The sequence below is a fragment of the Gavialis gangeticus genome, unplaced genomic scaffold (assembly GCF_001723915.1).
Source record: "Gavialis gangeticus isolate Ggan-Ray unplaced genomic scaffold, GavGan_comp1, whole genome shotgun sequence".
Classification (NCBI taxonomy): domain Eukaryota; kingdom Metazoa; phylum Chordata; order Crocodylia; family Gavialidae; genus Gavialis; species Gavialis gangeticus.
In genome coordinates this window covers 107,218,123-107,233,303 of record NW_017729031.1, presented here as the reverse complement: position 1 = coordinate 107,233,303, position 15,181 = coordinate 107,218,123, and the positions used below count along the sequence as shown (strand labels likewise).

At 39.3% G+C, this 15,181-nt stretch overlaps 1 protein-coding gene across 2 annotated transcripts in view; it reads right to left on the bottom strand.

Annotated features, from left to right (window-relative positions):
- Nucleotides 1–15,181, bottom strand: part of MEIOC (meiosis specific with coiled-coil domain) — a 36,135-nt gene that overhangs the window by 13,061 nt on the left and 7,893 nt on the right. Inside the window, exons 3-7 of one of the 2 annotated variants that reach the window (XM_019523520.1) lie at nt 12,176–12,333; nt 11,052–11,156; nt 6,687–8,547; nt 4,149–4,283; nt 1,414–1,594 (exon numbers count right to left, since the gene is read on the bottom strand). In XM_019523520.1, the coding sequence (XP_019379065.1) occupies nt 1,414–1,594; nt 4,149–4,283; nt 6,687–8,547; nt 11,052–11,156; nt 12,176–12,333 (2,440 nt within the window). The remainder of the gene's footprint in view (nt 1–1,413; nt 1,595–4,148; nt 4,284–6,686; nt 8,548–11,051; nt 11,157–12,175; nt 12,334–15,181) is intronic. The other variant, XM_019523522.1, reaches the window with a different exon arrangement.

The following is a 15,181-nucleotide window of genomic DNA, read 5'->3' as shown; positions in this document are numbered from 1 at the left end:
ACTCACAAGCATCTCCCAAAAGGTGGTGAAGATCCCCTCTGGAGGCAGGCTGTTTCTAGCTCGTGAGTTTTGGGGGAGAGAGCCAGTTTCAGATGGTAAAGCTCCTCTGAGTCCCCTGCATGGCTGCTGCCCCCTCCTCCTGGGCAGTCCTAACTTATATAGCCCCTGTGACCTCATTCACCTGGTCCAGTGGAGGCCAGCTCCGGTTGGCTGTCGGCCAACCAATTTGAAATACATCACTAGTTGCCGGGCAGAGATTTTGGGGAGAAACCAAGGTGGCTTTCTGCCACACTTCCCTCCGGGACCTCAGTGCTTCCCCGACTATTCTCCTTAGCTTATTGAAGTCCACCCTCCTGAAATCTAGGGTTGCTGCCTTGCTGCAGGCCTTTCCCACCTTGTGCTGGATGGTGAATTCCAGCAGGCGATGATCACTGTCGCCCAGGTGGTCAAGCACCCTCAGGCCCCTCACCAGGTCGTCACCCATGGGCAGCACCAGGTCCAACAAGGCGTCTCCCCTGGTGGGGTTGAGCTAGGAACCTATGTGAGCGGTCAGACCTGGCTGACTCCTCTTCCCAGCAGATGTCTGGAAAGTTCAGGTCCCCCATGATGACCACGTCCTCTGACCTAACTACTGCATGAGCTGACTTAAGAATTCCTGGTCTAGCTCTTCCCCTTGGTTGGGTGGTCTGTAGTAGACCCCTACCGTTAAGTCTCTTTCCCCTTGACTGCCTTGTATTCTAACCCAGAGCACTTCCGTGTGCCCGTCCCCTGACTCTGTGCTACCTGGTGAGGATGTGTATTCCTCCTTAATGTAGAGCGCCACACACCCCCGCCTTTCCTCCCTGTCCTGTCCCTCCTGTACAGCCTATAAGTTTGAGAGGGTGCCTTGAGTTGAAAAAGGCTGAGGACCATTACACCACACAGCAACGTGCCCTAGTTCCTTTTTGTGGATTTGGGCCTAAGATATAGAACGTATTGATTATGGCTATGTCCGCCTGACCTGGTTTGGTATTTCCCACTCTCTTGATTTAACGGCCAGTGAACATGGCAGTAGTTCTTAAATCATAGTTATTCAGGAAAAGAAAGGGAATAAGGAGACAGAGGCACAGAGTGAAAAGAAATAATTACTTCTTTATTCCTCAACTACACTAGTAATAACTCATTTTCTCTAGTTTACTGATGAAGTGAACAGTTGAACAGATTAAACCCGTTTGCCTAATATTCAAAAGGCTTACTGTATATTCCCAACCAAAAAGATATCAACTTAAACCATGGAAATATTCAACCACTTTTTTGCCCTTCCCCAGGCTAAGCCCAAAGCTAGAAACTCAAATCAAAGTCTACTCATGAAAAAAACAAATCAGACAAAAATAATGTTAAGAATTATTCTACCATGGAAAAGTATATGTATACCTCTGTCATCTTGGCATTTGGGAGCTCCTTGCCTTTGCCGATTTGAAGCATTTACAATTTCATCCTTTCTACGTGACTGCACTATATGAATTATCTCCAGATGTTTATCAAGAGCAGTAGAAATGTTAGCATGAAGGGGAGAACTGCGAAGACGTTCCATTTTTCCCAGTAAAGTCACAACCTAATGAACATTTTATATCTGTTACAATAGCTCATATATTTTACTTATCTAAAATGTAAGTGAAAATTGAACTGACCAGATTAGTACTAGACAAGCAACACCTTGCTATAAAATATCCTCCAAAAAAGTTAAGCTTTGGAAACAGGCAAAATCCTTGCCAGTAATGTTGGTTTCTCATTTGGCAAAGATAAACAATGCTTAGTTCTGTGATCATTACAACACCCCAGTATCTAAGTGATTAGTCTAAGATTCACAAAATTAATCTAGTGATTATGGGTGCGTCAGTGTTTGAGTATATAACTTGAAGCTTTTCTAAAAACTAACTGAATTCAGAAAATGCTGATCATCTGCTCTATAAAAAGTCAGGCACCTTTGGAAAGAAAAAAGGTAGCAAGTCAAGAATCTGAAATCACCAGTCACCTTTGAACATTTGGATCTTTGCCTTCCTTTCAGATTTTTAGCAGACACAGTATTATGATATCCCCAAGCCACAGGTTGGCAACCTTTTAGAACAGCAGGCTTCCACTTGTACCCTAGCCACTGGTGCAGTCCCCTCCCCACAGCACCCAAGCTGCCTTCTGCCACTTCTACCACGTGCCACTTGATACCTATTCCCAATGGTAGTGGGGAGGGCCAAATCTGATGGAGGTAGTGGGCAGCACATGCCACAGGAGGCAAAGAGGCTGGCAGGAATCATGCAGGCAGGGATCAGTGGCATGGTGTGGGGCAGAAAGGAGGACACAAGGCCAAGCTGCATGCCGCTGATTCCCTAAGCTACACAAGCCAGATCCAAGCACCTCCCAGGCAGGATGTGGCCCAAAGGCTGCTGACCCTGCCGTAAAGTAAATGCCAGCATCTCCTTCCAGCAAACTTGTAACCCTAGGCTCTAAGAACCATGTTACAAGAGTAGACTTAAACATACACATGTGCACACACCATAACTGAAATGCTTTGCTATACATTTAGATTTTTAGAACTATTCCCTTGAACAGCTCTACTTTTTCCACTAATAATGGTGGAAATGGATGCACCTAATTCCTTTGCAGGGGTCCCAAACCATTCTCCCTCATAGCCCCTCCTTGATGGATAGGCAGAACAGCAGGTACCATATAGAAGAAAAACATTCACAAGAAGGTTTTATCATTCTTGTAATAAGATACTTAAGACTTAACGTAAAATATTCTGTGTGATACTGGCTACCATGGGGACAAGATCAGTACAGGACAAAGAATTTCAGTTTTATTATCAAAGTTAAATACTTCAATATTGAAGTACTTGGGCTTTTCTATAACTGAAGATGATGAATCAAAAGTGACCTGAATTGAAGGGATTCATGGAGGTGACAAAGCATTACTCTGGTAAGGATGGGAAGGGAGTCAAAAACAAAGGCCCCATCCTATTCTATCTATCAGATGCCCAGGCACGATTCTATTCCATGCTGCTCAAATTTCAGAGAAACAGTTAACTGCAAGAGGTGGATCAGTCTTCCTCCTCATTGCTGCTTTTGTGACTTAATAGCATATTCCAAACATAGGTGTATTAACATTTTTTTCAGGGACTTGAACAGGATGGAACACAATCACACCTGGGCACCTAAACCTATTTACAGGTCTTTTCCCATTCATAACTTTTTACAATAAGGCCAGATCTGCAATACGTAAGTTTTAAGTGCCACAATGCATAAGTTTTAAGCACCCTGCCTCCTAATGGCATTCAAAGTTCTGAATAAGGCACCTAGGTAAAAGAGTACCCAATTTACAGATCCTGATGGGATGTGGGTGCAAATTAGCTGTTCAGCTGCTCAGAACTTTCAAGGACTAGTATGCATCTTATATTACCCATAACTGCCATTTAGGTTCCTAAGAACTCTGCTGATGAAAAATTAAGTGCTTAGGAAATGTAAAAGCCTCAAAAGTTAGGTGGCAGCCAGGTGGAAGTTGTATCTAAATTTTGGAATTAGGTGCCTAAGTGGCAATTAAATGCTTAGGTCCTTTTGTTGATCTAGCCTTAAAGCACTAAAGGACATCTGAACAACTTAATTAAGTAGCTTAAAAAGTTTAAATTAATTGTAAAGAACTTGAGTGAAGCCTAATGGCTTTGATATAAAGTGTCTGTTCCACAGGCCAGCCAAAATAGTTCTAAAGAACTGGAAAATACAAGTATAGCAGATTCTTAAAGATCATATTTTCTGTAAATGTTATAGCTTGTGTTTGTTTTAGAAAAGAACAGCAGGGGCCAACTTTTTGGCAGGTTTGCAACAAATTAGCTGCGCACCCTCCCCAAGTGCCACTACAGTCTCTTTCCCTTGTCTGCTCTGCCGCTCTTTCTGCCCTGCACTCCCCACTCTATCCACTGCTGTGCTGCCTGTCCCCCTCCCCAATCTGCCATGTGCCACACAGACTGTCTGTTGCCATTTGTGGCACACGTACTGCAGGTAGCCACCTCTGCTTTAGACTATCCTTTCTAACTTTACTTAATTGTATACAGTATACATTTCTTCCATTAATAACAAAGTTCTATGAATGTACTTTTTTTTAGTGATTTTAAAACTCACTCTGGCTTGTTCACGTAGCTGATCCACAATTAAGCGATCAACTCTTGAAGGGTTTGATGTAAGCCTTGGAATTGGTGTGTTGTTAGTACTAGAAACCTTTTTTCCTGGGTAGTTCTTGGCAAGAGCAGATTCAGTCTGACAAAGAAATGCAAAAACAGAATGACCATTTTTTTTGGTCAAGTTAACGAAGTGCATTTTCTAATTTTTCCTGCAAGAAGCAAGAACAAATCAGATTATAAACACATTAAAACAAACAAACAAACAAACAAACTCCAAGAAGCCACTCTTCCTAATAATTCTGAATGTGTACATGCTAAAACAATTAGAAGTTATAGAAATCATTTGGGTAGCAAAATGTTAGTCTGGATAGTATTCAGTCTACCAGTTTCAAAAAAAGTTACTACCAGATCACTAGCTCTCTAAGGGGCTGCAGAGACAACATGGGCATTAATGTAGAGAGCCTGAAAAGTTTATCATGGACAGCTTTTTTTTGGTGCAGTGCATTTTTGTTCACACAAATGGCGTGTTCAAGCAAGTTAAGCCTCATGTGTCATTCCTCACAGATTTCAGTAGGGGGAGTCAAATACCAATTTACCCCCTTATATGATAATCCTCTGCATTCTTAAACTGAAATGACTGTTCACTCAAAGTAACTGTTATTTAAAATAAGGACTTACGCTAAAGCTTTTATCCTGAAACATGAACACTGAGCACTAATGATGCCACAACACCATGCACCACAGTATTAAGCAACCACTTTTAATAATTACACTTTCTGATTTCTTGAATAAGGCTAATTCATGTATGTTTTAATGGTCATTAATTTGCAGCCAAAAACTAAGACAGAACAGATTAAATACTGAAAAGTCAAGATCAAAATATATTACATGTAAGTTGTCTTTAATGCCAAATCAAGTATTGTAACACCAGAAAACTTAAGTCAAAAGAAATCTGTTAAGAACTGAACATGCAGAGTTAAAACATTAAGTTTTTTCCTTGTAGGCACACCACAAAACGACCACTAAATTATGAATATAGCATTTTATGTTCAGAATTAGGTTTTGATTATTTTCATTCTCTTAATGTTAAATACTTAGCAGTTGAAACCATCTGTGTACATGATTCACACCTTAACATGATCATGACTTCAGTTTAAAATTTACCTCTTTAATTTCCTGAGTAAAATTATCCTGGCATTGTATTTTACCTTATAATGAATTATATGCACCTCAACCTTAATTCAATTTTAATACAGTATTTGTCTAAAGTTATTTTGCACATGAATAATAATGATAAAAATTGAGAATACTATCAAATGATAATTTAATTATTTTTTAAACTGTTAAAAGAATATTTGAAAATATGGAATATGATCTTTCTTCATCAAATTCACAGCATACAGGGACTTTTTTCTACCTATCTGGAGTATCCTAAAATAACCACGGTACACTGGCCATGTAAAATGAGATTACAGCTGCTTTGTTTAACTGGAATACCACAAAAGCACCTTAAGCACAAACCTTACCATTCCCTTCCTTCATGATCTTTAAATTCCCTTTAATTTTCTATGCACATACACTCATTTCTCTCCTTCTGAATTTTCTAAAGGTATACAGATATAAATATCCCTTTTTCTACCATCCTCCTTGTTCAGCACATCTGTTGCAAAAGTAATTCATTATAACTTTTGCCAGTATATTTCATACCCATAGTTTTTTAAACAGAGAAGGGCAAATTCTTCTTCAGATAATCTTGAGAACTGCACTTTCAGAATGGCCAGTCTCATTGTTCCCAAATAGGGTATAGCCAACTATGTTGTCAGGAGCCGAAAGCTGTCGTATTTGGTGGGGGATAGTCAGTGGCCAGGCCACAGTCCCATTGAGAAGTACTAGAAATGGCAGCCATTTTGAATAAAGTAGTTCTTCAGTTTTCTGTAGAAGAGGCTAAAGAACAAACTTTTTATTAATAGGCAAGTAAGTTTATGAAAAATAATGGATATATTATTGATCCTAAAAAGTTCTTCAAATATCAGATATATAGCATATGATTCCACTGAATTTTAATTACAAGGGAAGTTTGAAGAATCTACTACTAGGGTCATTATTAAATTTAAAAAGGACTATACCTATGCATTAAAGGATCATTTTAAAACTTATTCTAATTCCTAAATTAGATAATAGATTTACTTGCAATTTCTCCAGAAATTCATTTTATACTCACAGAATAAGCTACAATTTTGGTGAGTTGAACTCTGTTGCAAATGCAGCCTAAGCTGCAGCCAGAACCAGTGCATATCTCTGGAATCAAAAGTTATCCTTTCACCTCCCATTCTCATTCTATATCATGACACTATTCTTTTCCCTAAATCCCCATAAAGTACTTTACTCTCAAACCTTAAAAAAAATAAAAATTAAAACAACCAAAAAAACCCCAAAAACCTGTCAAGATTTAGACTTGCTGCCTTAGCGGAATAAACTGTCATTTCTAAACTAGACTCATGACAAAGTATACTGGAGATTTTGCATAAATATTTATTACCTTTTTTCTTTCTTTTTCCAAAGCTCTCCATTGTTCATAACATTCTTCCAACCTAATATGAAGTTCACTGGCAGGTCCACTACGAGTTTTAACTGGCCTTTGAAATCCAAATGTTGGTACAAAACCAGAGAAAGAACCATCACCATACATCATGTCATTAAAATAAGGATATAAATGACTTAAATCATCATAAGAAAATAAATCATAGGAATTTATCAGAGGAACAACAGAATGACTAAATGGATGAGTGGATCTCAAGGGAAACCCATTCGAACCAAGCTGTTGAAAGTTAGAATTCTGTCTTAAATCACCCATCATAAAATTGTTTGAAAAGCATGAAGCTGGTGCACGATTCAAACGGTTACTGACAGCATTACTATCTCCACTTCCTTGTCTATGACTATTAAAGTGACCCTGGGATTCCAACAGATCTTGGTAGGTGTTCTGTGACAATCCATCCAAGTGTTTCTGTCCTTCCTCGGAATCATAATGTCCAACCTGCAACTTAGTTTGGAAATTGTGTTTGTTCACATTTTCAATGATCCCATACTGTTGAGGTGAGTAGTTCTCACAAAATCCATTTGACTGCTTTATTTTCTTGTCAGTAACTGATTCAAAGAGACTCTCTTCTCCAACCTTAGTTAGTCCTTCCATATAATTAGCAGACTGAATTCGTTCTGCAGCATTGTAACCAAAATCAAAACTAGAAAACACTGATGAATTATCCTGGCAGTATTTCTGAAACAAATTATTATTTAAATTTAAAGATGATAATTGAGGAAAATCATTAGAATGACTGAAACCTTTTGCAGCAGCAGGTAAATGATTCAACTTCAAAGGACCTGTATTCTGGTACGATACAGAAGTATTGGGTTTAGTCTGAATACTCATCCAAGCTGGCCTTACATTGGTGCCTACTGATGTAGTTGCCGAGTGTGATAATAAGCTAAGCGTTTTAAAATATTCAGAACTTTGAGGATCAGATTTGGAAAACTGTTGCTTTTCTGTGGTGTTTGCAAACTCACTACTTCCTGGACAAGCTATATGCGATTTTAAACCATACTCTGATTTTAACCCAAAATCGGTAGTAAACGTAGGCTCATTTCCAAATTGCTGTTCTGACAAGAGCCCCGCAGTCTTTGAAAATGTGAAGTTCTGCTGATCTGGAATAGTATCTTCCATTTTCTTCTGAATTGCTGGCTTCACTTGAAATAGCTTAGTGTAGGTATCGGTGTCCATACCTGGTGGTTCAGATATTCCATTGGCTAATTTCTTACCATCTTGGACATTAAAGTTTGTATTCTTATTATGTTTTGCTTTAGGATTAGAATATTCGGGGTACCTACAGTAGTCTGTGTTTTCACTGTATCTGTTAAATTGTGAAAGAAACATTTCTGCCCGCTTCTGTTGCAACTGTGCATCAGGTCCTTTGGAACATACCTTCTCTCTTCCATAAGAATATGGATCTGCTCCTGATTCTTTTATTGCTTCTGAAAATCCAGTTTGTAGTGTATAAGAATTTTTGTTATATGGATAGTTTTGGAATAGTGGTGTCTTAGCATTCTCATTAGTCTGCATGTTGTAACAGCTGACACGATCATTCCTAGAAGGGTACAACCACTGCTCTTCCAGGTCTAGGCTAGGAAATCCATGATAAAGTTCATCTGCTTTCTGTTGTGATGCAAGATTACTACCATGCAAGTATTGTTTCTCAGCAGCGGACGTGGATTCACCACTATAAAAAACATGTTGAGACATGGCTGCAACTACAGGCCTTTTACTTTCTGACAACAAATCATGGTGGTCTGCAAGTCTTGTGGTGTTCACAGGCCATACTGATTTTAAACTGGAGGTGCAGGTCCTAGAAAAAGGAAACATGCATATATTTACAAAACTGTCTTTGGTTTTCCTCTCACAGGAAGCAGAAAAAGAACTTGGATGATCACTCTTCTTCCCTTTAACCCACCAGTTTCCTTACATGATAGACATCCCACATCCCAATATACTATCATTTCCACCATCCTCCTTTCTACTTTTGTTTGTGATTCCCTTTAATTAGTTTTCATTGACTTTTGACTTGCAAAAAAACCCTCCATATCCCTTCCACAGACCACAATGTCTTTAAAGTATTGTCTCCTACTCATGCAGCAATTTATATATATAAATTATCTAGATTTTCTCTCTCACTGGTTCACAACCTGCTTAATTCACAATGAGTTGCCAAATGAAACGTAAGTCACTCAGCCACTTGCTTCAACTTTCACTTCAAAGGGCACCACCTCTTAGATCAGATGAACTTCATCAACTGAGCCACATATCTAACTGCAGAAGCAATGCTACTTAAAATAAAAGCCACTTAAAATAGTTGGAACATCCAGTGGTCCTGCACACCTATTTGCTTTGGCTTTGTATATCCCTAGATAACTCACAAAATCTCATCTCTGCAGGGGGCTTAGGAATCTCCCTCTGCAAAGCATCAGGGTTCTACTGCAACATTTCCAGATAGCAGTGCTACCTGAACTGCTCAGAAGAGAAATATTTTCAACAGGCTATGATTTCCATGACCATTGTATTTCTCTTAATTTGGAAAAACACCATTGGGTTCAATCTTGTGCTCCATCACAGAAGTCCTATGTAACTTAAGGCAAGTCACTTAGGCCCAGATCAGCAGAAGTTTATTCGTGATTAACTTCCATGGAAATCAACCAGCACTAGATACCCAAATACTTTTCTAGACCTAATCCTCCTATACCAGTTTCCTCTCTGTGAAGCAGGCATAATACCTATGTTGTAGAATGTTAGAATAAAATAGCTAAAGATTATGCAGTACGCAGAGACCACGGTAATGAGGACCATATAATAGTCATAAAAACCTCTTCTAATTTTAGAAAGAGTACAAAAATTTTGTGCGTGTAGCCCAAAGTATTTGTTTTAAGGAATGGAAAAAATGACAGATGCATCACAAAATATTAAATGAACTACTGAAAGAAAAGCAAAATTAAAAAAAACCCTGTTGTTTGTTTATGGGTTTCAATTAACTGGGGGAAGGCATGGGGTGAGGGGAAAAACAAAAACAAACAAGTAAACAAAAAACAGAACAAAACAAATCAAACCTACTATTTAAATCAGGGCGTCAAACCCAGTTTGTGCTGGGATCCAGATCGTGTGGCTTCTCATGGATTGGATCTGGCCTAGGGCAAAGGCAACTGCAGCATGGCTAGATGGGCTGGCAGTGGGAACCGAGGGACTGGTTGTGGCAGCAGCAGTAAGATAAGCAGGACCGTATCAGCTGAACCCTCGTTCACCCATCTGCCTCTAAGGGCCTCAAATTCTGTGGGTGGTCCCACCCCTTACTGGCCATGCCCCCAACTTCCAGTAGCTGACCAGACCAGATGCCGCAGTTCTGCAAGCCAGCTACAGCTTGTGGACTCTATGCTTAACACCGTTGATCTAAATCAATCCTGCTGCAGAAAATTAACCAGAGAATGTGGCTATAATATGTTTACTCATTTCCAGAGTACTAGCTAATACAGTACTATTTACAGTACTTGTCAGAATACAAGTTAAAATCCAGTGCAATGATTCTCAACCAGAGTCTTGCAGCACCTTGAGCTCCCATGATTGTTTTTTTAATTTTTACACAGGTGCCATAAAATATGAGCACTATTAAGTGTGGAAACATCTATACGTGATTTGCAAGATAAAGCCAGAGATTTCAAACAGGAATCCATATAATGTCAAAAACATTCTGATCTGTTGTGGTCTTTCCAAATCATCTGAAACAGAACTGCTGTATTACTTTTCTGTAGTCAAGAAACAAGCGAAAACAAAGAGCTGGCTTCTTCCAAGGGTTACCTCAAGTCCGATGTTGAGAACCACTGGTCAATAACGCAGGCCAGATCCAGCCCACGGTGTCTTGTCATCCAGCCCACAGGGCTCCCCACAGTCTGTGAGAAGCCCCACAGGCTATGGCCCTGCATGCTAGATCTGCTGCACAGGGTAGTGTGGGCCCCAATCCCTGCATATGGGTCCAGGTGGAGGTGGCACAGGGTCTTGATCCTTATATATAGGACCAGGCAGAGGCAGCGTGATCTGGATCCAGGCATGCTGGCCTGATTCTGGGGGGGCAGGGTCTGATCTGGCCTGCACACCAGCCCTATGCCAATCATCTGGCCCACAAGGACAAAGGTTGAGTACCACTGGTCTAGTCAGAAGTTTTCACATCACCTTCTGCTTAGTAAAACTGGAAATGGGTTTAAGAGCTAAAGACTTTTGCCATCAGTAAATGCTGAAATGGTTAAATAAACAAAGAAACTTAGAAGGAAAATAAATGCTTCTGCAGGAACAAATACACAGTATACTAACCCCTCAGCAAAATATGGCTGTGATTTATCTTGTTCTTCCAAGATGTTAGATACAAGTCCATATAAATCTGTTTCACTACCATATTCATTTCTTTCAGTCTGAATCCTGAAATAAAAAAAGAAAATCTAATCAATATATAATTTATTTTAAAAAGCCAGGGTAAAATCTTAAGTATAACTCAAACAGTACTCCTCACTTTCTAGTCTTTATAATTTATTCTGAAGTTGGTTTTAAATCAATCGAACCCTTATTTTTGCTATGCACACCAGAGTCTGACAGCATAGTACCTGCTCTACTGCAATTTGTTGAGCTCCTTCAAATTCATGCTGACTTCTTGTTTGAAGTTATCCAGAACTTGTCAAGCATCTTTACATTTAAAAGGAAAATAACTGATCCTCTCAACACCTATCTTGCCTTGCACTTGTAAAAGTATTTTCCCAGTTTCTCCCTCACAAGCCTTAAATGTTCCAACTATACAATGTATTTGGCTAATTTATTAAATATCAGGTATAAATGGATATGCATAAAATCCTATAGATGACACAATATGTATCCTTCAGTTGGTAACTATGCAGCTACAGCTTGAGCTTGATTTCTTTTAGCATTTCAGTGGCACAATGCTGGATTTAAAAAAAAAAAAAGCTTCTTGTAATATGTATATTCTATTAAGAAAATGTAGTCAACAATGAAAAAAATTACCTACAGAGCTAGTAAAATAATCAATTTTCTAAACAACTGTAGGGAAGCCATAAGCAAAATTTAAAGCAGTCTAATCAGAGGAAGCAACTATATATTTTGGAATAGGAAAAAATATAATTACATTCTTCAAAAGTGTACAAATTAATAATTTCTAAAGAATTTAAAAAGTGCACCCCCAAAACAGCAAGGAGACACACTATTTTCCTCAAAACTAAGATTGTCTTCAAAGACATTTCCACCCCTAAATATGCAGCTAATAGGATTTTCAAAAGTGCCCATTTTCATCTTTATGTGCCTAAATACTTTTTCAAATTTGGCTTTTTGCTATTTAGGTGCTTTTGGAAACTTTGTCTCAAGTTCAAATGAGAAAATATTCCTTTTAACATGTGATATCTCATTCTGTCAAAGTAACCTATTTAGTGTACCTGTTCTTTACACTAATCTGAGAAACAGAAGGTTGTTTATCATCTCCATATGTAGACCATGGTGCATATAAGAGAGAAGGATCCACAGAAGCTGGATATTCTGATGCTGTAGAAAGTGAAGAACTGTAAGCTGGAGGCAGATCTACACTGTCTTCATTCTGCATTTTCAATACAATAAAAACAATTTGTCAGTGCCAAAAAAAAAAAAAAAAAAAAGACATCAAATTGCCATGTCTAAGCTGCCTGTTGGCCAGTGCAAGTAGCAAGCACAGTTTACTGATACCGAAAACAACAACAGGACATTTTCCTATAGAATTAAGATATTAAGTGTTCCTATTGGCCACTGTCTGGCCCACCAGTGCACAGGAGTATAAAATTAACTCTTTGTTACCCAGAATCTAGGCACCACTACGACTTACATGATTAAAACTGAGAATTTTACAAACAAGGTTAATTTCTATGAATTACAGGAAATGGAAGCCTTGCTATTGTTTAGGCAAGGTTTTTTGAGCAGTTGTGATCTCTTTTATTAGACCAACTGAGTAGCTGGAAAAAAGTTCTTAGCAAGCTTTTGGGCACAAACACCCTTCACTCCTTGAAGGCTCAGAACAGCAGAGACTCCCTATGCCGGAAGAAGGGTGACTGTGCCCGAAAGCTTGACAAGAACTTTTTTCAAACTTCTCAGTTGGTCTAATAAAAGATATCACGTCTACTCAAAGAACTTTGTCTGCCTATGTCCTTAGACTGATACAGCTAAAACCAAAAACCCAGTTGCTATTGTTTAGACAGTTTCAGTTTTCATTTCTCCTATGATAGAAGGATGCTTCAATATTCCAGATGTTACAGGAGACAAGTCTTCCAAAGAAACAAATTGATGTTCCCCAAAATTTTAATACATGAAAATATGAACAAGTTTTGTAAAATATTTTTTAAAAAGAGGCAAGAATTTCTTTCAATAAATATCTTTTACTGAGTTTCTTTCAGTAAATATATTTTATTGCACCAACTGCATAAGAGTTAGACAAGCTTTCAAATGCATGACATTTTTCATCACGTCTGACCAGAAGAGCCAGGCAGAAGAGCCTTATGAAGAATGTCTTTATCTGAAAGCCTGTCTAACTCTCCTACACAGGTAGTTCAATAAAAGATATCATCATCATAAAAAATCCCTGTTGCCTCTCACAGTATTTCAGGACCATCAAGGCTGCATCACTCTTGCACTATTTTTGGAGACGGGGCAAGTTTGGAGCTTAAAATACCACAGAATCTTTTCACATATAAACTTACAAAACAGTACAACTTAGTGGCTACACCAAAGGACAGACTCAGAGCATGGGCTTTATTCTTACCTCTGCTACTGGTTTGCTGAGACACATCCTGGGCAAATCTTTTTTATAACAGCCTCCTGCCTCAGTTTGTTTACTGTAAAACAAGAATGCTTAACAGCCGAATGCTACTGAGGATCTAATCCTAGCTCACACTGAATTTAAGAGGAATTTGGCACCTAAGAACTTCTGAGGATCTGGGCCTCACCTCTTTTGAGGTCTACAAAAAAAAATCAGGCCACAAATGAAACATAGTAAGGTGATATCTACACCACTGTTTAAACCCAATAGCTCAGCAGTTAAAGATCTAACTTGAGATACAGAAATAACCAGTTCAGAAATGAAAACTCCTCAGCCTGAACTGAGCAGGGACTGAACCCATGTCTCCAAACTCCCATGAGAATGCTGCATCTACTGGACAAAAATCATTTTCTTTCCTCTAGATAAACAACTGTTTTAACAAAATTGAACACCTTGAAAGGGAGAGGGAAGAGACTAAAGTCCCTGCCAGAATACTTTACAGCTCAATGAATGGGCTACTTTGGGGTGGTTGGAGACATTAGTTCCATACCCTTCTTTAAAACAAGTAGAAGAGAAATGTAAATGAACACCTCCCACATCTAAAGCAAGCACTGTAATCAATGGGATTTTAGGTAGATGGCGACTAGAACTGTTTACTCATTTGTTCGTAGGGAGAAAGTGACTTGGCTTAGATCAGGGACGGGCAATTATTTTGGGTAGAGGGCCACTTACTGAGTTTTGGCAAGCCATCATGGGCCACATGACAGGCAGCCCAGGGCAGATGAATTTTAATTTTCTAAATTTTTTAAGGGCCCCGCTGGCCAGATAGAATGGCCTGGCAGACCACACCCGGCCCCCAGGCTGCATTTTGCCCACCCCTGGCTTAGATGTGGGAGAGAGTTTGTAGTTGTGAAATAAAGTGGAGAGACATCCATCTGTTAAACAGAATTTAGCACCATTTTCCCTTTAATTATCCAGGAAGAAATGCTAAATGGCTCCTCTCCTCCCCTCCCCCTCTCCCTATGGTGGTTTCTTAGACTCCCATCCTTAGGTGCCTAACAGCATGGATTGTTTACAGAAGCCTAAGTATCTTGCTTGGGGGTTCTGACTTCTTGGCACCTGGGTATCAAGAAGTTAGGTGCTACAGCACTTGCAAAATATAGCTTGGTGTAAATATGTCTAAAAAGATACCTGAAGGGAAGCAGAATGGAGCTCTCTTTGAGATGGTTAAGTTTATTCCACTCCACTTTTGACATCAACTGCACAGCCCTTCCAATGACCTTATTTTGCTTCACTTCTAAAACTCACAGAAGCGTAATTTGCAACACTGCCTGCCCCTGAACTAGTGGTAAATTATTTTGGATGGAGGGACGCTTACTGAGTTCTGGCAAGCCATCAAGGGCTGCATGACAGGCAGCTGGGGGCAGATAAATATTAATTTCCTAGTTTTTTTTAGGGGCCCCGCAGGGCGGATAGAATGGTCTGGTGGGATGCTTTTTCCGCACCCCTGCTCTAGCTCCTCTCTTCTAACACCAGTTTAGTCTCCCATCTCTTCTGAATCCTACCCTCCCAAATTCATCAGAACTTGATGAAAGCAATTTTGTTCTCTCTGGTCTCAATGCAGGCCTCTACTCCATCTGCATAATTCTCAACTCACCTG